Source organism: Apium graveolens, chromosome 6 (genome assembly GCF_009905375.1).
Source record: "Apium graveolens cultivar Ventura chromosome 6, ASM990537v1, whole genome shotgun sequence".
NCBI classification, from domain to species: domain Eukaryota; kingdom Viridiplantae; phylum Streptophyta; class Magnoliopsida; order Apiales; family Apiaceae; genus Apium; species Apium graveolens.
The window spans coordinates 301,317,202-301,343,026 of NC_133652.1; the positions used below are offsets into that span (position 1 = coordinate 301,317,202).

A 25,825-nucleotide genomic window follows, 5' to 3' on the forward strand; every position below is an offset into this window, starting at 1 on the left:
TTCGTGAAATTTAAATTTAAATAACATTTACAAACATATATTTCAAAACTAAAATTAAAAAAAAAACGAAAAATCAAAATAAGTTAAGAAAAAGTACGTCATCACTAACATTCAATTTATCAGCTTATAAGTTGTAAATTCAACTTATTCAACTTATAAGTTGGTTTGACAAACACTCGTAGATAAGTAATTACGGACTTATAAGTCAATAAGCCACTTATTTGACATCACCCAAACAGACCCAAATTGCACCGTATTTTTACAAATATTTTTCATAAGAGAGTAAAATCGCAAATAATTTTTTTTTTTTAAAAAAAAGTATTTTTGGTAATTTCTATGGAAACGGTTATTCAATTTTCAAATTTAGAATTTAGATGTATGCACATTTCACTCAAATAAGAAAGTTCTTATTTATAATTTCGTCCAACTTTAATTGATATTTAATCCTTTTACATGTATTTTAAGGTATTAAAAAATTCTAGTTTACATGCTAATATTGTTTAAAATTTAGATGTAATTTAATTTTCTAATAAAAAGATCATGACTCAAATTATTTCATTTTGAACAAATAAATACATTCATTTTCATATAGAAAACTCAACAAATTAGTAAAAATAACGAGCCAAATATGAGAGATGAAAATTTAACTAATTGATTCAAACCTGAGCCGAATCACATCATGCTGAAATTTGCAAATGTTCTAATTGTCATAAGCATTGTAAACAGTTTATAGATAATGTAGATCATGTTTTATACCAAACAGGGTCTGGTTTTAAAACCTGCTAAGCAGGTGCTAAGAGAATCACATAATAAAGCAGCAATCCCATAAGAAAGCAAATATGTATACTTCTCCAGGACAGTGATCATAACCATAACACCAAAATTCAAGAACTAATGTAGTTAATGTCGCTAAACAACTCAGACAAACTGCGCCGTGCAAAAGTGCAGTTGACAAAAGTTTCACAAGAAAAAGCCAGAGGCTCGACATAAGGATGATGCTTCCTAATAAAATATGTTACTCCACCTTTCCTGAATACTCTTAGCTTGCAAGCACGTCTAAGTCCATCTTGTTAATCCTAAATTTGAGAGGATCAGAAACTGCAAATATAGAGATAAGTATATCAGAATACAAGTCTGCGTTAGTTAAGACCATAGCTTAAAAAACATCTGCATTAACATGAATTCTTCGGTGCTACATTAGAATAAATGTATTGCGCAACTTAACACAAGTACTATAAGACAGATAGTACTATTACGCAACTTCCACACTAGAATAAATGTGTCAGTCACAGTAAATTGTTTCACCTCTCGCTGCAGATGAGCATGTTTATTAGTCTCATCCTCACATGCATGGGCATAAATTTGGGAATCATGTAGTTACAAATGAATTCAATATAGCAGTAATACAGAATCAATAGACTATTTTGAAAAACCAGGAGTCAATGCATGAATAAAATTGTGATTTAAACAAAAAAATCACCTCGATTTGATGTACTAGCAAAACAAATAAAGGTCATGGGTCTACAACAACCAAAAACGTAAATGACAATAGCAATTAATGTTTAGCTATGAGACTGAAAACAATATTTATATTTTGTATACTAATATGATTTCGGAGTTCCTATATAGAACAAGATCACAATGAGCATTTAATAAAACATAAAGGCCATCATAATTTTTAGCAACTGTAGAGGAGTAGTTTTTTTGTGTATAGTTCTTATTTCTTACACTCATACGTCTAAATTATTAGTTTAAATCTCTCCAGGATTCTCTTTTTGGAAAATTAATTTCCAAAAGAAACTTATAATAGTAGTGAATGTGAAAATTAAAATTGTCAGTTTGTTGCATGTTTTAAAGAGATTTTTCGTGCATAGTTATTGTAAAGCATGGCATCAATACTACTGTTTTTAAAAGAATGTAAAAATAAAATTAAATTGAACTAACATTCTAGTGCTAATGTCAATAGTTTTGTAATAGTAGTTTAGGTGAAGGAGAAACAGGGGACCTGAGACCACTCTCACCTGTTCACCTCATTCTGGGCCTCTTACTGAAGTTTCCACCTGAAGGTGCCCGTGACTTCCCAAATGATTTTGATTTCCTTCTTTTCCTGTCCTCTTCACTGTCTGATTCAGCTCCGTGCTCTCTATCTGCATTGGTCGCTTCCTTTTCCAACTCTTCCCATGTTTTTCCTTCTTCCTCCTCTTCATCTCCTTCCTCAGAAACTTCTTCTTCATCATCATCTTCAGAGTCCACCAAAGAGGCACTCTCATCATCATCGTCGTCGTCTGATTCTGAATCAGATTGCACATCAGATGGCTCGTATCCTTGGTCTGACTCAACAGATTTCTCGGAATCTGAATCGCTAGCCTCCAAATTCAGAAATTCCCATCCACCCTCCTCAATGAACTTTTCTGGATCATCGGTGATCGTCTTCAGTATGGTTTTCCAGTTCATATTAAGTCTGCTTTCATAATACTTTATGTCTGTTGTATCAAGCCACTCTTTGATGCCATCAAGGGATGATGAAGGGATAGAATCAATACGGAAAACATCCCGCTTAAAGTCCTTGAAAACAATTGCCATGTCAAAGTTTTTCTGACCAAGCCCAACTCTCTCCAGGTTAACAATTTCAATCTCACTTAAAGAAACTGTGACAAAAGGCATCTCTATAAGCTCAACAAGGCAGCTTGATGTTGGAACCACAAAGCAAGAGGATTTGTATGGTACCCCATGGAAGCCAAGCTCTCTTAGTGGCTGATCAAATTCCAAGTCCAGCTCTTTAAGCTGAGGTTGACCCCATAGATCGTTTACACGATTCACAAAAGTCTGAAAGCCTGAGTTAATTTTGTTTTTACGAGCCCTCTCTCGCTGTTCTTCCTCAATCTCGTCAGGATCATAAGCAGACCTCTTTCCACTCCCAATTGTCTGCACCACATCCATCACTTCACAATAGAACTGCACATCCTTCGTTTTCTTATTCCCCACCATGATGTGATTGTGCAGATGGAAATGCACAAGAGTTATCATTTCTTTTTCAGCTGGCTGGAAGAAAGCATGCTTTATGTTAGCATACATAACATCCACACGCTCATCAGGTCGTGAAGTTGAATATCGCAATCCATTTACATGTGCTTCTAATGTACCTGTCAGCTTTCTTCCACGACCACCAAACACTGGACGAATCCATAGATCAGACAACCTTATTGGCTTAAACTTTGAACCTGCAAGTTGGAGCTTTTCCTGAGTAACTAAAGTTGCCCTCTCAGCTCTCTCTGATTCTCGGGAAGCAACCTGCTTTCGGAGGGCCTTGATTACTTGTACAACCTCACTGCTGTGCCTTGGGTCCCTTGACCTGAATGACACTTCCTTGACAAAAGTGCAGCTTTGAAACTTTAAAGTGTTCTGATCATGTTGATTAAAGGGAGTACCCGGTACATTGAATATGATTCGGATATAGCAATTACGACTGGTATCCTGCTGGCTGCTAACACTCTTTACAGTAGCTACATGAAATGGAACCATGCAACCATAAATAGGCAATAAAATAGCTTCATTCCTTTGATCTATTTGAATTAGTAGACCTCTTGGAGGAGGTACATCGTTAACATTCTTATATGCAACCAAGTCACCAGAGGATCTTGTGCCACCACGGTTATCCACCGACCCAGAGCCTCCAGCAGTTAGCCTCCTAGCAGTTTCAATATTCTTTTGGCGGGCAAGTTCTGCTTGATGATTTCTTCTTATCTCTTCCTTTGACATCTCATGATTAACCGACCTGAGTGTTGTCTTAAGAGCATTTGGATCACCAGCAGTTGCTTCTATCTCTTCCAGCTCCTCCTCTTCTTCGCTTTCTTTGAAGGTGTATGCAACATCTTTAACAGCTTTGCTGCTAGTAGAAGTCACTACTTCTGGACCATTTTCAGTAATTACAACTGTATCAGCAAGCAACATGGAGACTTTTTGGGTCTTCGGATCTTTGGTGTTGGTTAGCAAATTCTGGAAACCAATTGTAACATTAAAAACCATGCCTGTTTTAAGCACCCTGTCATTCTTTCCATTTAAAGCGAGTGCTGACTCACGAAATTCAAGGCCAATTCCTGTTCCAGCAGATTTGGTCAAGTTGGCAACCAGTTCGGGAGAATTTTTCTCAACTATGGAAAGAGCTGCTTGGTAGGCGACACTGGCCTTGTTACCGGGCCTCAAAGCACTAATCGCGGCTTCTTGAGCTTTTAGAAGGACTTCATAGGCCTTGGTCTGCATTGCATTAGCATCTATAAGAAAAGTACGTGCAACATTCGAGCAGTAGTTACTGTAACGAGTCCCAATTGCGCACAATATGACACTGGTAGAATCATAGTAGAGGCTCTGATCAGTGCTTGATGCACTCGGTTTTAAATCAAATTGCCCACCACTCTGAAAAATTGGAGGGTAGCAGATATCAACATTTTCAGCCTTCAGCTTCACCTTGATTTTTGCAGGTTCAGCAATCACCTTCTCTGTCTCTTCCATAAGTGAAGAGTGAGAAACTTTTTTCTCCTCATCAATGATTTTTTCCATCTTTGGGACCACAAAAAGCTTCATAACTGATGAACTCCAATAAGCAGATTTCTTCACATTCATAATCTCGGCACCGTCCTTCACAGCAAATAGGTCAGAAAAACCATTTGATATGTCAGAAAGCATGAATTTTTCATTCTTTAGTTTCTCAGCCCACTTCTCCAAAAGATTTCCCTCAGGAGTCTCTCTTGCTATATGCCCAACAACTGGAGCATCCACTCTCGACTGAGCGCGTACTGCACGGAATACAGCATCCATTAGTGCAGTTCCATCATCATTTTTGCTTTTCACATGCACTATGATATCAACATCAAGAGCCTCCTTAGCAGGTCCTTTTAAACCTCCGAGTAGAGAAGCCTTCTTTGGACTACACAAAAAATGTATCTGCTTTTTCATGAATACCATAATAGTATCTGGGAACTCGTACCCAACCAACCAGATATTTAGGGATGACGACTTAAGATAGCGCAGGTCTTCTGATTGTGGAGGAGTTGCTACAGTAATAACTTCAGAAGAACCCCATAGATCATTACAGTTTTCTGTCCAGTGAGAATACAATATTTTCAACCGAGTCTTGAAGTTATCTGCATTGATGCTATAAGCACCTGGAGCTACATTGCTGTTTCTCTGTTCAACCATTTTAATTTATCTATAACATATAATAGTCACCTGTAAACCACGAGACAGAACAAATAATAATCAGTTTGTGATATTGTTCTTTCCCCTGCAAAGGGTGGAGCAAAAGGGAGAAAGAAAATGGGAGCAAGTATTTGTTGGGATAAATATAATGGAAAATGACTAAATGAGGCAGAAGGGAGCCGAAAAAACAAAAGACGCAGAGGGGAATGGAGTCAAGTGGTTTCTTGGTCCTCTGCCGGTACTTGTACTCTGTCAGTGATTTCTGAAAGTAAACTCACTCATTCTCTCTTTTTCCATATCAATTTATACCAAACGGCTATTAACAGAGTCAAATGTGTTTAATAAATACAGGTAAACTGATGAGGATTCATGAATACCGTCTATTGTTTCTTCTCGGCTGTTAATTCTATTAAATTCCCCTGCCACATACGACAAACGCCAACTGAACCAAATAGCACGACAATATTTTAAGCCCATATGTTCTATTAAATAATCTAGCCACATTCAAAAAAACTCACACTTCTTATTCCTTCTCTTCTCTAGGTTTTTTCAGCATGTAAATTGAATGCGCAGGCAACACCACACCAACATCGACAGATTTTAGAAATAAAATTAATAGTTCTAACTCTGAACAGTTAAGTTCATTAAGTTCAGATACTCAATATTTCAATGTCAAAATATACTGAATTGTAGAATGAATCGACATCATACGAACAAAGCTATTACTGCACTCTACAAATTCTATTGTTTTCAAAAAGTAAATTCGTGCTTTCTTGGTTAATTAACAAAGCTACCATACTGCATTCATTTCAAATGACATAGCAATTAACAACCTACCAATAAAATAACTAACACTAGTCAAGCCATAGTGTTTGGTTATTGGATATGGAAATGGCAAAACATGTAATGTAATCAATATTCGAAACATCGCCATTACAAATCTGAAACCCAATTAACAAGGGTTACATTATGAGTAGTGTTAGTACATTTATTACCGGATCTGATGCTTTATTTCGACAAAAATGCTCATTACCTTTTCCTCATCTTTATCTGACGCCTAAAAAATATAAACACCTACTTCCCCAACAATATTCCTTACAAAATCACAGGCAGAAACACTTATTACCGCAACTCGATAACAAGTATTCTACCAACAGCATTCCTAAAAAACTCAACAGTCATGAAACAATTATCACCGCAACTCAATAACAACTACTTATCCAACAATATTCCACATTCAGAAACAATTATCACCGCAGATAACAAGTATTTTACCAACAGCATTCCTAAAAAACTCAACAGTCATGAAACAATTATCACCGCAACTCAATAACAACTACTTATCCAACAATATTCCACATTTAGAAACAGTTATCAACTCGATAACAAGTATTTTACAAACAGCATTCCTAACAAACTCAACGGCCATAAAACAGTAATCACCGCAACTCAATAACAACTACTTATCCAACAATATTCCACATTTAAAACAGTTATCACCGCAGATACAAGTATTTTACAAACAGCATTCCTAACAAACTCAACAGTAATCACCGCAACTCGATAACAGCTACTTATCCAACAATATTCCTAACAAACTCAACAGTCATAAAACAGTTATCACCCAACTCGATAACAACTACTTATCCAACAATATTTCTAACAAACTCAACGGTCATGTAACAAACTATTCAAAGCACTTAACAACGCAACTCGATAACAAAATAATCGTAAACAACACAAAACAAGTATTAGGGTTCATACAAAACCCTAATTCTATCACAGCATTGGTTCGTAAACGCCAAATAAACGAAATGAAAAAACAATTTACCAGGGTTTAATGAGATTTGTGCTTGTAAAGTGATTAATCAATCATTCAATCTTTTCGCCCTTCAGGAACCCTAGAAATACACACATTCAACGATGTCGTTTTGTTGGTTCTTTGTTTCTGACTTTCTGCTTTCTCCCTCGTGTCTTTATTTATTTGATGATAAATGGCGGTAATATTTCCCACGTTCAATTTGGCGGGAAACTCATGATAATTTTTTCTTTTTTATTATTAACTAGCTTACAAGCCGTCACGGGCCTGTATTTATATCAAAATATTATTTCGAACGAAATTGTGCCTATAAAAAAATAATTTTTGAATGTGATAAATGATTATTTTAATTTTATTTTAGATTCATACATCAATTACGTAATAATGAATATATGTCTTTATAAATTTAATTACATTTCATAAAAAATTTAAATAAATAAATATGCAATAAAATTGAGATGATATAAAGGTGATCATTGTATTGTCTTTTTTTTTCTTTTCATACATATAGATAACTTAAGTGGTGAAAACTTATATAATAAACCCTCTCACATTAATAAAAATATTTAATTTTATGATGTGTATATATATATATATATATCATAACAATTACAACATAATTGATAAATAATTGATATATGTGTGCGCGCGCACGTGTGCGTCTAATTACAATTTTTAATTGCAGATATATAATTGTATAAACTATCATTTTATTTACTAAAAAGTTAAAATTTAAAATGAGAAAATATAATTTTCTAATAGAATCAAAATTTATATAGCACAATGGTTTTAAAATGAAATTTAGTCACGGGTTCGATTCTTGGTACCAACACAATTTCAATACATTTTTTGGTTAAATAACAAAGTGGTTTTTGAAATTTTAGAATAAAACTACAAAAACTAAAAAAACGGAGTCACATAAATTATATAAACCAACATTTTATTTACTCAAAAGTTAAATTTAAAAAAATAGAATTTGATAAAAGGAGATGGAGTGGCTTATCTAATAATTTTTTTAATTTTCACTCAAAAAGTTATGTAGCATGATGGCGGTTACATGAAATTTGTGAGTAGGAGGAAGATGTTCGATTCATATTCGATAACCAAATTCTTCTTATTTTTAAAAATAATTGTGCAAGGATGGCGCTTTTATAATTTTTCAACACAAAAAGGCAAAATGGTCTCGGACCCTATGTAGTTCTATCAATCTATAAGCTTACAATATTCGATATATAGACTCTATTTTTAATTTGGAATACAGATAAGATCTGAAAAGCCATCATTATAGCAAACAATGCAATAGCCTCTGTCAGCGCAAAGCCTAAAATGGCATAACCAAATAATTATTTTGCCGATGATGGATTGCGTGCTACAGAATGAATCAAAGAACTGAAAACGTTTCCAATTGCAATAGCAGCTCCCGCCAAAGCAATTGTAGCAGCTCTGGCACCTATTGATTTTGCACCTTCTAACATAATGTATGTATCTAATAATAAAATTCTTTATCTAATTCTAGAATTCTCGTCACGCTTTTTTCTTTTATTTATTTTAGAGTCACAATTTGATAGACTCTTCCCCTCCTCTCGTCATAAAGCTATCTTTCACTCACTTAACACTAACTTAATCTTTGTTCTTTCTTTTTTGTCGAATCTTAACCATGAAAGTCAGTCAATGTTGGCTTCATTTCTTCATCGGGCTTGGACCATGTCTCCGAACAATCTTAGTACATATGGCGCAAGACGATTTCACATATCGAGGTCGGAATGGGATCGGGTGTTTTCACGTCTCACCGTTGAACCAGCTGGTAAGAGTTGCATTCCATTTTCTTTTTTCTTTTAAATAGAAATGTCCTGGGAATTTAGTCTAAGTCTGAGTCACCTGAGTCTAATTCGAGGTCTAATAATGAGAGGTGTAGAAAGAGAGCAGAAGACTCTACCATCTCGGGAATCTTTCTTCAAGATACTTTCTTTCAAGTCAAGACAAGCAATGAAGGGTAAATCATAGATAGTAGTTCCACTGGCACCTTTCTCGACCGGCAACAAAGCACAAGAAAGAAGTGAACTCTAAATGCACTGACTTCCCAGTCTCATTACCTGTTTCCACCACTTTGCATCAATAAGGCAATAAAAAAGAAAGTGGGCCCGGGCAAAAGCAAATTTGGATGGTTTGAGCCGCCCTCAATGGTCTGTTATTTCGTTCGTTGTAGCAGAGCGAATAAGGTGTCATTCTCAGTCGAAATTCCTTGCATGGTATGAAAAATGGCATTAATGAGTTGGAGTAAATGTTAATAACATAAAAGTCTCTGATGTTGAATAAAGGTCGTAGCATATAAAGTCTTGCTTACTTTCTTCTCTTAGAAGGAGGGTGAAGCTTATAGGTAGTCGCATAAGCGCTAAGAAGCTTACATCATGCTACTTCAACTATATGCTTAACACATGCAATTCGATGCCCCTAGTCTTTAGCAAGCCGTGCATTCGCCAAAGAGCCTACTAGATAGCCCTGCTCTCTTTCTATCGACTGGGCAAATGAGAGTGCCCTTTCTCGTTCATTCAGTCGACTATCGTCTTTCCTAGGTGCATTTTATGGTGATACAAACAAATATGTATGTCCTCTGCTCTCTCCATGTTTTTCCTGGATCTGTCCCGAACTTCTCCTTATCCACTCGTCCATCGTATTAACTTTAACTCGTGAATCAGATCAACTGGTGAATGGGCAGGAACTTACATAGCGATATCCCTGTGGGAAGGTCCTATGAGCACTAAGAAAAAGGCATGACGACGTCTTAGGCTTGCTAGCCTAATTGAAATCGAAAACTTGGCTCAATTGAAGCCAAATCGGGTTCCTCGCTAGAGTCTATTGAGATGCCAGTCAACGGTTGGCAGGGCTTGTTATGCCCAAAAAAAGGCTTTTGATAAAGGATTCTCGGATTGGCATTATGCCTTGCCTTGATTAGAGTTCGAAATCCCTATCCAAGCTAATCCAACTTGGATTTTACTTAATCTCCAACCCCAGAACCAAAAACCTCCTAGTATTTTTGAGCTTGGTCATCCTTTCTGTGAGGTAGCTTGTCTCCTCCAGCTTATCTGGTTAATGGGGCTCTCTATTCAAAGATTCAAGAAGTCACTCCGCTTTCGGGGATGGAGAAGTTTCTCTTTCTTTGATTCATTCGCCCTACGTGATCATCTACTTCCAGTGGAGAAGGGACAGACCTTCCCTGTCTAGTCGAATAAGTCAAAGTGATTTTGGTCACAGAAATGGGAGAGACAAAAGCAAATATCAAATCTTAGCCAATCCCTTGTCAGAAGGCTCTGAAAGACCTCCCGCCTGTGCTTGTGTGTTCCTATATCTTATGAATAGAGTCAACCAAATTGTGAAGATCTTACTTTATAGAAGCTGCGGAACCAAACCTGGAGTTAATTTGCTCTGAGTCCTCAACTTTGAACCAACTCAAGATCAAATTTAAGGTTAGGTTTTATATAGACAAAATGGGGGTTGGCTCTCACGTTTATTCGTATTCAAGGAGTCAATCTAGCGTAAGCCGCAATACTAGATCGATACGAGATAGCAGTCAAAAGCAGCACCCATTGAGGAATAAAAAAAATCCACCCCCTAACTAGACTATAGAAGATCTTCTCGTTTTGGCTAAACAGATCTCCCCTGTACTGTAACAGGGTCAACACCGCCTTTTGAGGTTGGTGTCCGAGCTTTCCGCCAAGCTTTCTTCGATCGTATGCCACGAACTATGTCTTAGATACGTCAGGGCCGAGGGGGCGGACATTGAATACTTCCTTGGTGCCTTAGAACACTTTTCTTTGTAATATGCCTAAAGAGTAAGCCTTAACTAGACTTTACGATCCAAATAGGCCCCCTCTACCTATGAAGTCAGATTCATATACCTTTATGAAAGAGAAGAGTGGGTAGCGCGAAGAAATGGTTCAATCACCACTCCTCCTAGAAGAAGAGGATCCGTACAGACGAGTTCAGGTCTGCTATGTTCCCTTACAAGTTACAAGTAGTAGGCATAGAGTACGAAAGTTCAACCAGATTGCCACATAGAACTACACATACAATTTGACAAGTTCTCATCTCACAGGAGTGCAATTGATGAATCTAAAAAGTCTTTTACCAAATCGGCTAAAATAGAGCATTTTATCGCAAGAATGGGACTCCAGACGCACAACAGAAGGAAGCAAGAGCAGTTTTGAGGGACAAACTAGGTATCCATCCACATCCAATCTATCCGCTTACCGGCTTGCTTGTGACCCGTGAAAGCGCAACATGTCCACAGGTTGATCCCTAGTTTCAACCTCAACCTGAGATTTTCTTATATAAGCACTTGAAGAGATCTAAAAGCAAACATTCCATTGATTGAGCACCCATTTCCTGTGTTTTATGATGATCCAACCTGTTATCTTAATGCATGGGATTTCCTTTGGGAGATAAAAAAGACTAGACACCTGCCTGAACTCTTGGTGTCCCATATTCAAACTAATTTTAAGCTATATGCTTAGAACATTTTTCTCGCTTCCCCATAGTCCATAGGAAGTACATCTTTACATATATGTTTTGCCACTCGATCTACCAAGAATTCGATTTCCAGATGAAAGGGAGGAGCCTCGACTCAGGGCACCCTTTTTAGCTCGCTTCGCCGCTTGATTTAATTGTCTTCGTTCGGATCTTCTTACAAATTGCTAAGTATAGGTCTGTGTGACTGGGCTTAAGAAAAGGGATGGACCTGCTAAGATGGGGTCTCGATGACTGGTCGAGCCTACTATAAATACAAAATGGGAAGTATTGAATGAAATTCATTCATGTGTGTCGATTTCCTTAGCACAAGCACTAAGTAAGCAATCGCTACGCCCCCTTTATGGCTTACCTTAGATTAATACTCGAAATATCGTAATAGAACAAGTAGAACAAGTTGCCTTAAGGTTGTAACTGCGTTGAATGAAAAAAGCCTTATTCCCATCCCATTAGTTTGTGAGAAAAGGCCTCACTTACTCTCTTCCAATTAATTCTATTCTTAATTATATTATAAGGAAAAGCGCATCGGGCCGCTTAAGCGGAATAAGCAAGCGGTGTGCTTTCTTTACTTTAAGAGTTGTCAGGATACACAATAGAAAAGATAATGAAATGACTATAAGGAACCAACGATTCTCTCTTCTTAAACAACCTATATTCTCCATACTTAATCAATATTTGATAAATTATCCAACCTCGAGCAATCTTAATTATTGGGTGGGGTTCGGTCCGTTAGTTGGTATTTGTTTAGTCATTCAGATAGTGACTGGCATTTTTTTAGCTATGCATTACACACCTCATGTGGATCTAGCTTTCAACAGCGTAGAACACATTATGAGAGATGTTCAAGGGGGCTGGTTTCTCCGTTATATGCATGCTAATGGGGCAAGTATGTTTCTCATTGTGGTTCACTTTCATATATTTCGTAGTCTATATTATGGGAGTTATAGCAGTCCTAGGGAATTTGTTCGGTGTAGCGGAGTTGTAATCTTCCTATTAATGATTGTGACAGCTTTTATAGGATACGTACCACCTTGGGGTCAGATGAGCTTTTGGGGAGCTACAGTAATTACAAGCTTAGCTAGCGCCATACCTCTAGTAGGAGATACCATAGTTACTTGGCTTTGGGGCGATTTCTCCGTGGGCAATGCCACCTTAAATCATTTTTTTAGTCTTCATTATTTACTCCCCTTTCTTTTAGTTGGCGCCAGTATTCTTCATCTGGGCGCATTGCATCAATATGGATCAAATAATCCATTATGTATAAATTCATATACGGATAAAATTGCTTCTTACCCTTATTAATATGTAAAGGATCTAGTAGGTTGGGTAGTTTTTGCTATCTTTTCTTCCATTTTCATTTTTTATGCTCCTAATGTTTTGGGGCATCCCGACAATTATATACCTGCTAATCCGATGCCCACCCCGCCTCATATTATGCCGGAATGGTATTTCCTACCGATCCATGCCATTCTTCATAGTATACCTGACAAAGCTGGAGGTGTAGCCGCAATAGAACCAGATTTTATATGTCGTTGGCTTTACCCTTTTTAAATCAAAGTATGTATGTACGTAGTGCAAAATTTTGCCCGATTTACCATATAATATATTTGTTGTTTTTGGCGGATCGCTTACTACTAGGTTGGATCAGATGTCAACCTGTGGAGGCACCATTTGTGACTATTGGACAAATTTCTCATTTTGTCTTCTTCTTGTTCTTTGCCATAATGCCCATTCCAAGACGAGTTCAAAGAGAAAATCCTAATTATTTCAAAGAGAACTAATTATTCCAAGGATTAGACCGATCACACCTGAAAATAGAAAAATTATGACACCAAGAATTTACGAGTGAGTATGACACCAAGAATGTATAAGCGGATGAGTTTGATAGTGGGTTAAGTTGAGATATAGCTTTCTAGAGTTGGAGAGGTGGAAATGCTGATTGGGCGGCTGAACATGTACACAAAAGGCTCTTAGGTTAAGGTTAAGGTTAAGGTATAGGCAGGGCTAGTTAATGAACCGAGCATTGAAGGAGACATGACTTCAGATCCTAGTTTTCTTTTCTATGTCGGTAGAGGAAGAAAGAGCAAATCGGCCAGCGCTTTCTCTTTGCAAGAATCCTGTTATCGAATCTGCTCCCATAAGGGCAGTAGGATTCGACTAGCTGGAACTTCGACTAGCTTGATAGCTTGAACGTGATAAACTCTGGGCAATTCTTTTCTCATGTTATCGGTATTCAATTCAATCTAACATAGAGCATGTGTGCCGTTCCTAGTAAGACTGACTTTACAACAGATTTCGTGGCATCAGACGCAAAGGCATAGGCACAGGTGGCATCGTGCGTAGGTAGAGGCGTAGGCACAACCCTATTCTATTAGTAGCCGTTTGGGGCATGAAGCTACAGGTTCTATTTGCAGTCGTGAGACATAGGTCGGAGGCAACATGTTCTATAGGCAGCCATGCATATTAATAAATCTTATTCTTTCTTCTTCTTTTCTATCAAAACCGTAGGCAAGTAAGAAAGTGTTCTAGAATCTAGCTAGCAACTCTATATAGTTTATCTACTCTTTCTATAAGATCGTAGGCAAGTAAGAAAAGGTGCATAAGAGAAGAAAGAATAGAGATAACAAGACTAATAAGAAGAGTGAGGCTTCGCCGATTGAGAATAAAGAAGAGTTAAAGAAGAGCTGTAAATTAAGCTTCAGCAAATCACTTTTCAAAATCTGAGCTATGCTTGGAAGCTCTAAGCAAGTGAGTCACTCGGGAAGGTATACTATGCTTGGAAGCTCTAAGCAAGTGAGTCACCCGGGAAGGTATACAATCAATATATGCAGTAGCTGTAGCTAGTTAGTCTTTCGGGGGTATGGCAAGATACTCGACCAGGTAATCACTCTTTTATATGCATCAACAAAAGCCGTAGCAATGAAGCTTGAACGTCAGTCGAGTGACTTTCCACCAAAGGCTAAAGTAAAGTAAACTACACTCCACCAACTCGTTCCGTAGTAGTCACTGGCATCCTATCTTTTCCTTACCACTCCATGGGCGAGCCAATATCATTCCCTCTTCTTCTTATTCAGTTAAAGGCCGTCCCTAGTCCGTCTATATATCATGTAATGATTAGTCAAACTGGTGTAACAGACTCCACTAACTAGAAGGCTTAAAATCACCATATTCATCATCAACGAGAGTTCAAGCGTCGAATAGGCCCATCTTTTGATCCGGTGAACGACATAGCTTAGCTTTTTATATGATAATTCTAGCCCGCCACATTCCCGGTAGGGCATCTCCTCTTTGACTCCTCTGATCCTGTACCTAAGGACTCTGTTTTCCTTTTCCATGAACTTCCTCATATCTTATAGGTAATAGAGTCTCAAAGCAGGGTCCCTCAATGACAACTTTCTTTAGCGGATATCCTATGTTTAGACATTAATGTTACCCACCCCCTATAACTATAAAGGAAATGAATGAGATAGAAGAAATGAAATGAGTGAGATAGAAGAAAGGAAATGAATGAGATAGAAGGCTATTCTATCTTCCTAGATTCCTAGTAGGACGCTTGGTAGGACCAATGCCTTTGCCTTTTGGTTATGGAGTCTTTCCTTCCCTTCCTTCCAAGCCGCTTTCAAAGCAATAGGCAGTCTCTTCTTTCTTCTTATATGGCAGCTAGTCTTTTTAAGAATGGTTGAATAGAGCCTCCCTTATGTCTCCCAGTCTGTCTTATAAGAAGATAGTAGTAAGTAAGTTGTAGGTTTACGAATGAATGGCTTCTTTCTTCTCTTTGCTAGAATTGCTTCTTCTCTTTGAAAGAATGCGTTGTGATCTTTTCAAGTTCATCCTAGCTATGCTATCATCTCAATCATTCTTCATTCACTTCGAGCCCTCGGGTAGTTTTCTCATCTAGGAGATTCGTCTTAGAGGCGGTCTCCTCCCTGTCCTTCTTAGATGGAGATGGTATCCTCTCTGTCCTTCCTCTTTCCCGGACTCGAGAACCCTTGAAGCGCACGGGAAGCATCTCAAGGAAAAGAGAGAAGTCAATTATCGTAGGTTTTAGATAAGATTCCCTAGTAGATAGCTAAGCTAAGAGAGTGCTCCAGAAGAGCTAATATTCAGAATTATTTCCCTTTCTTTCACCGAGGGGGCTAAGCAGATAGATGGTGGGTCTAAGGAAGAAAGAACCCCTAACGCCTATGAATGGGAAAGAATGCTTCAAAACGCAGACTACATGTAAAGAATGAAGATATGTTCCCTACTTTCTTGACTGAGAAACTTGTGTATCTTGAGAAAAAAGTTGTCCTCTCTTCTCTGGAGGCGGACAACTTCTTGTAAATAGTGAGCTCTTCTAGTAGCTTCTCGTTTCTCAAGCTTTGCCATTGCCATGGACCTCAGACTCAACAATATTTATCTCAGTCATGGATCATCTAGGTCTTTGATCCGTTCTTGCACCCATTCTCGGGCATCAGAAGTAGTAGAAGAAGTGTTGTTGCCACTAGAGCTCTCATTGCCAGAGCTAGAGCAGCTATCGTTATCAGAAGTAGTCTTGGTTCCAGAGCTAGAGGTAGGCGAAGAAGTGCTATAAGGTGCATTATAAGAAGTCTTTGTATCATAGTTGTTGCCATTGCTTTCCCGTGCACTTGTATCATTGTTGTTGCTAGAGCAACTATCATTATCACCAGAGCTAGTTGAAGAATGGTTAGAGCTATCATTGCCATAACTAGTTGAAGAATGGTTCTCAGAAGTAGTATTGGGCGAAGAAGTGCTATTCCTAAAAGCAAGTGAGTAGAACTCTACTCTCCTTCCAGTCGAGTCTCTTTCAGAACCTTTTAAGTGGATCAAAGACCTAGATGATCCGTAGACAACATCATATACGCGGTAAACTAGCATAATGCAAGTACTAAGGGAGGAAACTACCTAAAATCATTGCATTCTATACGCTATTTCTTTTATCGATGGTATACCTTTGATATGCATACTTACTACGAGATTCGATTCCACGAATGCGGTACTTGGTTGGTTTCCTGGTAAAGAGTGCTACAACGACATTTCCTAATTAGGTACACAAATGGCCTTCCGCAAGAGCAGTTTTACGGTTGATTCACATTCACTCAATGCCTCTAGAGCCCTAAAGTAGCTATTGTAGCCCTACAGCAAGTGTAGCTAATGCAGGCTAAGGTGCAAAAAGAAAATATCACAAGAAAGAAATAAATTCTCAAGCTCTTTTCCTCTCTGATTCTATTCGTATAACTTGTCCATCGGAGTAGAGGAATGGTTAACTCATCAGACTCATGATCTGAGGATTGTAGGTTCAAATCCTGCCTCCGAGAAGTAAGCTTGTTGAAAGGCAAGCCCTTTCTTGCTTTTATTCGCTGGGTCTGGCAAGGGATTACACGAAAGAATAGAGTGCGGTCACGTAGCTAGCCCCAATCGAAAGCTTAGGTCGGAAGACTTTAGTGAGTAAATCGGAGACGGATTTAATCGCCCGACAAAACTAGACCTATAACTCCTAGTATTTCTCAGAATCACTAGCCGGATGCAGCAACAGAAAGCACATTCCGGCAGGAAACAAAAAGAGTGTTGCGCAAGTTACGCTGGAAGATAGGTTGAAACCTGTTTTGGTTGAAAGGATATGAAAGCCTGACCCGGAAGAACAAAGGCAACTTGCCCCATAGAGTGTGTGGTGTTGAGTAGCATTTATGACCCTTTAAAACGCTCTAATAAGCTTTGAATTGATGCGTTTGTACTCAAGTTGTTGAGTGTTTTAACGTGTTTTCGAGTATTTTTGCATTTCAGGCATTATCTAGGTAATCAGGTGAATTAGCATTGTTTTGGTGCTAATTTGGTGTCAATGTGGTGTTGGAATAAAAGCTCGTTGAAAACCGGCTCGAAGCTGCAAGAAAAATGAAGAAAATAAATTATGGCAGAAGCCCAGCGCGGCCGCGCTGATCAAGCGTGCGGCCGCGCTTGAAGTACAGAAAGCCAGCGTGCCCGCGCTGATCAAGCGCGCGACCGCGCCGTGTCGGGATGACAGATTCCTGTTTCTACTTGGTTTCTGAGAGAAAGAATTCTACACTGCATGGGACTGCTATATAAACATCTCTAGGTCATTTTTAATAAAAATAATCAAGCTATATCAAGCCAGAGACATATCAAGGAGAGACATAAGAAGACCGTTTAACACGATTCAACGAAGACGGAGAATACCTTGTTTTTACTTGTGAACCTTTGTTTTAAGTTGTATTTGGATGCTTGTAATAACCCCAATTTTTGGAAATTTTTTTTGAAACCCTTATGAATAGTGTTTTTGCTGAATGAGAAAACTTTTCATGCCACACTATGTAGGGGTTCTGATATGGATATTCTGAGATATTATTAGTACTCTATGTGGTATATAAGTGTATGTAAAGATCGTCAGAATCCAATTTCCGAACACTTGGATTCTTCCCGGAAATCCACTGGATACTGAGAGAATTGAGAAAAAGGTAACAGGATAAAAAGTATTTAAATTAAAGGATTATAGTAGAGGATCATAAAAAGGAATATAATGTATTGAGAAAGGTTAAGGGAACCTAAGTAATAAGATCCCGGGTATGATCCCTCAAACGATAAACGAAAACGAAAGTTAAGCGAACCGTATAACAGATCAGCGGTCATTAGGCAAACAATTAAAAGCTAATCAAAGGGATTAGTGGGGATGATGTCATCCAACCAATAGAAAGAGGACAAAGGAGGGGTGATGACATCACAAAGTGATGCAAGCATGACATAAGAGGGAAGGAAATGTGGTGACTTTTTAACCACACAAAATCAAGGGCAACTAGGTAATTTACTAAAACCAACAACAAAAATCAACCAACCAAAAGCAAAACAAGGAAAAACACAAAAATCTCTCTTCTTCTTCTCCATGCTCTCGGCTTCTTTCTTAAAATTTGAAGATCCAAGCTCCACCACTTACTATTTAGCAAGGTAATTATCTAAGCTTCCCCATGGATAGTTACATACTTCCTATAAGTTTAAGCTTCTAATTCCAAGCCAATCTTTTTCTATAAATCATGAAAGAAGATGGTGAATAGTATTTTTCAAGAACTAAAATTTGTGTTCTTGAAGTTTTGTTTAGATTAAGCTTGGATAAGGACTTTAAGGGTGATTCCAAGCCATTCTCTTGATTCTCCACTCTCCAAGGAAGGTATAAACTACAAACCCTAGCTTTAGTTTTGAGTAATTAGGATTGAATATGATTGATATAGCATATGTGAAGCATGATGCTTGATTGTTTGAAGTTTGGTTGAGTTGTAGAGATTAGTTGGTTTTGTGGTATTGTTGGAGTTGTAAATCTTGATAATTGGTTAAAGAACATAAGTAAAGCTTTTAGTTCATAATTGAGAAATAAGTATGAATTGGTGACATTGATTTGATGGGGCTGTTGGAGTGTGTTTTGGATGGATGTTGGTTGTATGATTGATTTGGGGTTAAATTGTGGTTGGTTTTGCATGGTTTAAATTTGGGAAATCACGTAAACATAGCCGTCGTAACGTCCGATTTTCTTTAGACTATTTTTGTGCATAACATTAGGACCCGAGAACCCCCTGCTAGATTATGACCATTGCCATGTCTAGATAGCTCATGTTACGAGCTTCGTTTTGATATGTAGTTCGTTCGATTCCGATGCACGGTTTAGGAGAAACGACCGTTTCATGTAACGGCGTTTCGCGAACGAACCTTTACCCCTCGCCTTAATTTGAAACCTTGGTTAAGGCCCTTAAATGACTAATTGGAGCATGAAACATTTATGTAGAGTGTGTTAGGCAGTTGATAAGACACTCGCGAAAGAATCGCCTTAAAACTCGTAAAGGTTAAACTATTAAAAATGGTGGAGCCGAGGGTACTCGAGTGACTTAAGAGAATCAGTAAGCGCAGAATAAGCGTTAGAGTCTAAGTTAGTTAAAGTATAGATTTACAAGTGACTTTGGTTTAATTCCAACTTACTTGTTGCTTATAGGTTACCAGACTCGTCCCGAGCCATTCGTAACCCCCAGTCGTTCAGGCAAGTTTTCTACCCGTTATACTGTTGTTGTGATGTAAATATATGTATATGCATTATCTTGTGATAGTGCATGATTGTTATTAACAAATTTTGCGATATATTGGAGCATGCTGATATGGTATATATGCATGTCTGTTTCGTAATCTGGTTATCTATCTGTGGATTTCAATGCTTATAGTTGCATAATACCTATGCTAGAAATAAGCAAGTAGTTGCGTATACCCTTAGTATAGGGGATAAAAGGTGAACATATTTCTAAACCGGGAGTCGAGGATCCCGAGTAGATTTTGTATATATGTATATAAATATATATATATATACTTATATATATATATATGGTTATAGTTTTCCAAACTATTAATTGAATAAGGTTTATTCGATAACTTTTATTTATTAATTGAATCCTATTTCGAATATTCATTCGAGGGCTTATGACTCAGTTTGTTTTATCATTTGAATATTACTTGAATATTCTTTTGAGGACTTATGACTCCTTTATTTTATTATCGAATATTATTTTGAATATTCATTTGGGGAGGTATGACTCCTTTATTTTATTATTGAATATGATTTCGAATAATCATTCGAGGGCTTATGACTCCTTGATTTTTTTTTAATGAATATTATTTATAATATTCATTCGAGGTATTATGACTCCACTTATTACTGAATAATATTCTTTATTTTATAAAAGAATAATGTTCGATAATCAAACTTATTTGTGATTATTCAAATAAAGATATTACTTTCGTATAAGTATATCTTTGATTATTTGCTATTCATTCGAGTATAAGTTTTCCAACTTCCACCTCCATTATTCTTTATGGGAATATTATTTAAATAATAATATTCAGATATTTCTTTTATATTGAGACTGATTTATTTTATTAAATCAGCATTACTCCAAACATTCTTAAAAATGTTTTCGAGTCTTCAAAATGAATTTAAAAAGGTATAGCGGATCCCAAAACTTGTTTTCAAATTCAAGATCTTCCATTTTAAGGGGACTTGAATACTCGCTCAAAAATCTAAGGGATCCGGCTCTGTGGTGTATTTTATATTCGTAACAAGGTTGCTGTTTTGTTGAATGAATTGATTACTTGCCCAATGTTCGGGAAGTAAGCCCATCTAATTGAGTCGGCATAAGCGACAGGCCGGGGTACGGTCTATCAAAGTGTAAGTGGCTGGGTGGCAGTCCATCAACGCGTAAGAGGCCGGGTGGCGGTCCAGCATAAGGTCCTAATACGACCAGGGTGATGACCGGTGGGGGATTCATCCATCTACTAGTAGAAAAGGTTACTTATTGGTATCTTTGCCTGATCAGCAAGATATCGGGTTTATGCCAAAATTCTTTTCCTTTCCAAAATTTATTGGATGTTCAAACTCTGTTCATACTTTACATGACGGAGGTTTTCAGGAAATGTATGGGAGATATATATGAATATATGTATATATCGGGACTTATTGAAGTATCTCGTAACTTCACTATTTATAATGATATTCAAAGATTGAATCTATTCAAATCTTGTCTTGTAGTCTCATCTATGTGATGAACTTTTGAAACTGATTATAACTTGAACGGTGGTAGTTCAAGTATTATTTTGGAAAGATATAAGTATATTGGGGTATCTTGTAACTTCATCTTTTAAACTTATATCTAGTTAATGATGGCCTTATAAATGACAAAGATTTTCAGAAAAACGTTGAGACAAGGTTAGATATATGAGATCACCTTGCAACGATATTTTTTATACAATTATAAACTGGAACTTTGTGTATATTATGCATGGAAGAGGACTTCCAATATTTTGAAAAGTATATATGTATAGATATATACTGAATATTTTGCGACTTCATCGCATTAAGATATCAACTTGGTTCATTTCTTTTGACCAAGATTTTCATGAGTACTATGAGAAGGCTCATATATTGTTAATCATTATACATGTTATTTTGGTGGGCTTGCTGCTCACCCTTGCTTTCTTCTTTCATCACACAACATCAGATAGACAAGATGAACAGGACCAAGCTCCCAATTCGCGAGCGGATAGGAAGCGTTCCGCAGCTTCCTATAGGCATTGAAGTCACTGTAGCTGAGGTAGGGAACTACCAATAGACTAGGCTTCAACTTTTGATGTACCAGATTTATGTATATTTATGAATTATAATAATGGCAAAGAAATGTAAATTTATTCAGAACCCTTTTAAGGTGTATTAGCAGATAATGGTGGAATAAAATGACTTGTGGTTATTTTTGGATGTTCATCTCTGAGACTATAACGTGTGGTGTGTGTGTTTATTGTGGGGTCACAGTACAGAGTAGTTGAGTAATTATTAAGATTGGGTGTTATTAAGGGAAAAGGAACTCGTGACAACCCGGATCCCCGACCCCGGATTTGGGGGTGTTACAGAAGTGGTATCAGAGCCAAGCGTTATAAACCTCAGAGATGATGTGACGTTAAGATAATAAGTTCACTAAGATAATAAGAACTCTTGCCAAGTTCATAGTCGGGCTACCTAACGTAGTACTGACAGTTAAAACCCTTATGGGAACCCTTATAAATATCGTGATAGTAGCGTAGTTCGTTATCGTATATGGTAGCGGGATTCCGAACCTTGAGGTTGAGGAGCAACAATGCGATGATGTTTATTACTTATTAGAGATCAGATTGTGGATCCGATAGAGCGTCCTAACGCGGGATCGGATGATGTTCATATTGAGGATATAGCGGTTGAGGATGTTGTCCTAGAAGGGATAGTTGCTGAGGAGGATCCCATGGAGGATCCTGACAAGAATGAAAAAAGGACCACTGATGAATTGATGACCATGGTTAGGTCGACTATCAGAGGTAGGATTGGTCGGTCACTACCGGAGGTTCGTTCAAGTTTGTAAATATAGTAGCCCCTTTAACGCGGCTTACTCATAAGACTGAGAAGATCGAATAGATAGAGAAATGCGAGAACAGCTTTTAAGAACTGAAGCAAAGGTTGGTGACGGCCCCTATGTTGGCGTTGCCGGATGGAAAAAGGAGATTTTGTGATTTGTAAGTGACGCTTCGCATAAGGAATTAGGGTGCTTCTTATATAGCACAGCAAGATAATCGCGTCTGCGTCAAGACAATTAAGGGAATATAAAATTCGATATCCCCACCCATGAGCTTGGGCTTGTGGCAATAGTTTTGCCCTAAAGATTGGAGGAAATATTTGTATGAAGAGAAGTGCGAGATTTACCTAAGTCACAAGTACTCTAGTACATTTTCCTGTAGAAAGAGCTCAACATACGCCAGAGGAGGCGGTTAGAGCTAATCAAGAATTATGAGTGGGAGATTCCTTATCATTCGGAGAAAGCCAATTTGGTGGCTGATGCCCTTTGTAAAAAGGAGAGACTCAAGATGATAATGTCTTTGGGAGAGTTGATAAGAGATTTTGAGAAAATGGAAATAGTAGTGAAGGTAACCGGAGCCGGTACCGAAAAGCTGTTTGAGATTGCAATAGAGACCGAATTATTGGAAAAGAGCATATTGTGACAGAAAAAGTGATGAATGAAGGCAGAGAGCCAACAAATAGATATGAGATTAATACCGAGAAAGATGATAAGGGAATAATGAGGTATTCCTATAGAATTTGGATTCCAAATGTTCAAGAGCTTAAAGATGAGATCTTAGATGAAAGTCATAGTTCAAGGAATAAGATTAAGGGCAAACCCTGAATGTGATAGTCAGGGAGAACGCCATCAAGATAGAAGGAACCCATAACATAATGTAGTGGAAAATGAGGATTTTAACGTATAAGATAACCCCAAGTATGGGAGAAGGATGAAACATTTCATACTAAGGAAACGGAAAGTCGAGTAAGAAAAGGAGACCTGAGACGGTACTCCTATACGGCAATTCATGGACCTGTCTAAAAAGAACTTAAACTATTATCCCCAACCACCACCTTGAGGAAACAATGCGGTAGGAAATTCTTTCATGACCTTTAAATCGCTAAGCTCTCAGAGTTCCAAGGAACAGGTTGACCCAGTCGAGGCAAGAGCCTGGCTAATGGAAATATAGGAATCATTTGAGATTCTAAATGATTGACGAATCACAAAAGACTGTTTTGTCACTTACCCTCCTAAGAGAGAGACTACCCGCTGGTGAAAGGCCAAGGAAGGCACGGAGCAAGAGATTATAATAAACTGATTAAAGTTCAGCCAATTGTTTTCGGGAAAGTAATTCCCAAGGTTATGGAGAGAGTGTAAAAGCTTTAGAGCCAGAACAAAGGCGGACGAGTATGATGAAATATGAAGCTAAGTTGTAAAAGTTGTCAAGATTCGTTCTAAGGACACGAATCCAGAATGACGGGATGTTTGAAATCAATGCTTATGTTGTGTTGGTTCATGAAATAATGATAAGAGAAAGGAAAATAAAAAGAAACTGAAGTGGAAAGGAATACAAGGGCAATAGAGTTTGAGGTATGATAAGGGAGTTGGGTATGAGGAAACCCTAAAGACTCGTAGCAATAGACATAGAAAAGTATGCATTCGTCAGGATGAGGGTGATTCACCATGAGTTAAAGTTGATGGTTGAAGGCATAAGAGATACATATAGTTTACCCCCTGTAAGTTGGGAGGAATTTGAGGAAACCTTGAGATAGTTCGAAGGATAAATATTGAGATGCGGATAGACTGAGTAGACAAGGAAGTAAGAAATTAGGAAAATTGGATGAAGGAAGTGACCTTCAAGAATGTGAAGTGTAAGACCGGTGGCTTGATACCCAGGAAGGGAGACACCAGGTATGAGAGATATCTCAACATTGAGATGACCGATGAGATAAACAACAAAAGTAAATGAAGAATTATTAAGAAGAAGTTCACGTTGAACACGACCAATATCTTCCAGAACATCCTTGTTATCGCTACCAAATTAGGCAAGACAAGCGGATAACCGTTGTTATCTTTTGGAGGCCATATTGATTGACCCCATTTTGAATACAGATGTTATTGTGAAATTAGACATGTACAATCGAGGTGGGAATGATTGAATAAGACACCCTTATCAGGGATATATGACTTGATTTATCCATCGAAAGATGCAGGTACCTTTTAAAGGTGGAATTAAGGATAGAACATCGGTAACTTAAAATGAATCCTAGGGGAATGCATAAAGGTTGGCACGTCACCCTTAATAGGGACAGTATGAGTTTTGATAGTATGATTTGAAAAGGGGTTAAGGTAACAACAACCTTTAAGGATCAGTGGAGAAATTTTTAGAAGTATATGGACAATGGTTCTAGTATTAGTAAATGGTATTTTGATATGCCCTGTATCTAGGAAATACAGGAGGAACGATTGGAGGATAACCTTAGAGGTTTTACAAGGAAAAAGGGTAATATTCAAAATTCTCAAGAATAGAAATGTTGATAAAGGAAATATGACGTAATTATAATGATGCCAAGTGGGGCACGTGTTAAACCACGAGAAAGTATGGATCGAACCAGTAATGGTCGAAATTGTCCAGGGCAATTAGGACTTAAGATAAAAGATGTTCTAATTATGATTGAGAGTCAGTCATGACAGTGATTAACCTCTAAAGACTGAGGCAATAACTTATGGAAAAATGGTGATTTTTTTTTACTTATCAGATTTTAAGGAAAACATCTTCACATAAGCTGTGATTGAAATGAGGTAGAAAATTTAGTTGAAGGTGGTTAAATGACATTGACTATAGGGAAATTTTACTATCAGGAAAGGCCAAAGAGGTGGCTGACACTTTAAAGGTAAGAGGATAATTATAGGCGCTTGTGCCAAAGGAATACAGTGATGATGGTTGAAGCCGTAAAGGTTGTATTATGGTTTGGAAGATTGACATTCCTTCTGATGACTGTGCAATAACCAACCGTAATAGTAGTTGGTAAAGGTTTAATTCATGTAATCGCCATGAATGGGCTATCTATCTTAGAAGGTCCTATCTTGAGAATAATCCAGGACCATATTTCAAAAAGGACTAAACGAACCTTTGAGTTAAGTCTTCAATTGAAGGCATACGATTAAGAATGGTATTAACCTGCTATCGTTGCTTTGACTGAAACTCTTCTGCAATTTTATCTACTTCATGTCATGAAAGTATGTCAGAGTTTGGATTGTTCTTCATGAATTATGATTGGTGATTGTGTTAACTCCTTAGAAGAATTTGATACGACAGGTATGGACTCCGTATGGTTAGATATTAAGATTTCATGGAACGTGAATGGCGACAGTAGGTCAGTGG

At 37.6% G+C, this 25,825-nt stretch overlaps 1 protein-coding gene across 1 annotated transcript; it reads right to left on the reverse strand.

The window, feature by feature from the left end:
• Window positions 1-677: 677 nt before the first annotated feature.
• Window positions 678-7,162, reverse strand: LOC141668554 (FACT complex subunit SPT16-like). The gene is made up of 3 exons (XM_074475482.1): window positions 7,028-7,162; window positions 2,022-5,226; window positions 678-1,098 (listed from the first exon to the last, which is right to left on the reverse strand). The coding sequence occupies exon 2, from the start codon at window positions 5,194-5,196 to the stop codon at window positions 2,026-2,028; it is 3,171 nt and encodes a 1,056-aa protein (XP_074331583.1). The 5' UTR covers window positions 5,197-5,226; window positions 7,028-7,162; the 3' UTR covers window positions 678-1,098; window positions 2,022-2,025.
• Between the last annotated feature and the right edge of the window lie 18,663 nt (window positions 7,163-25,825).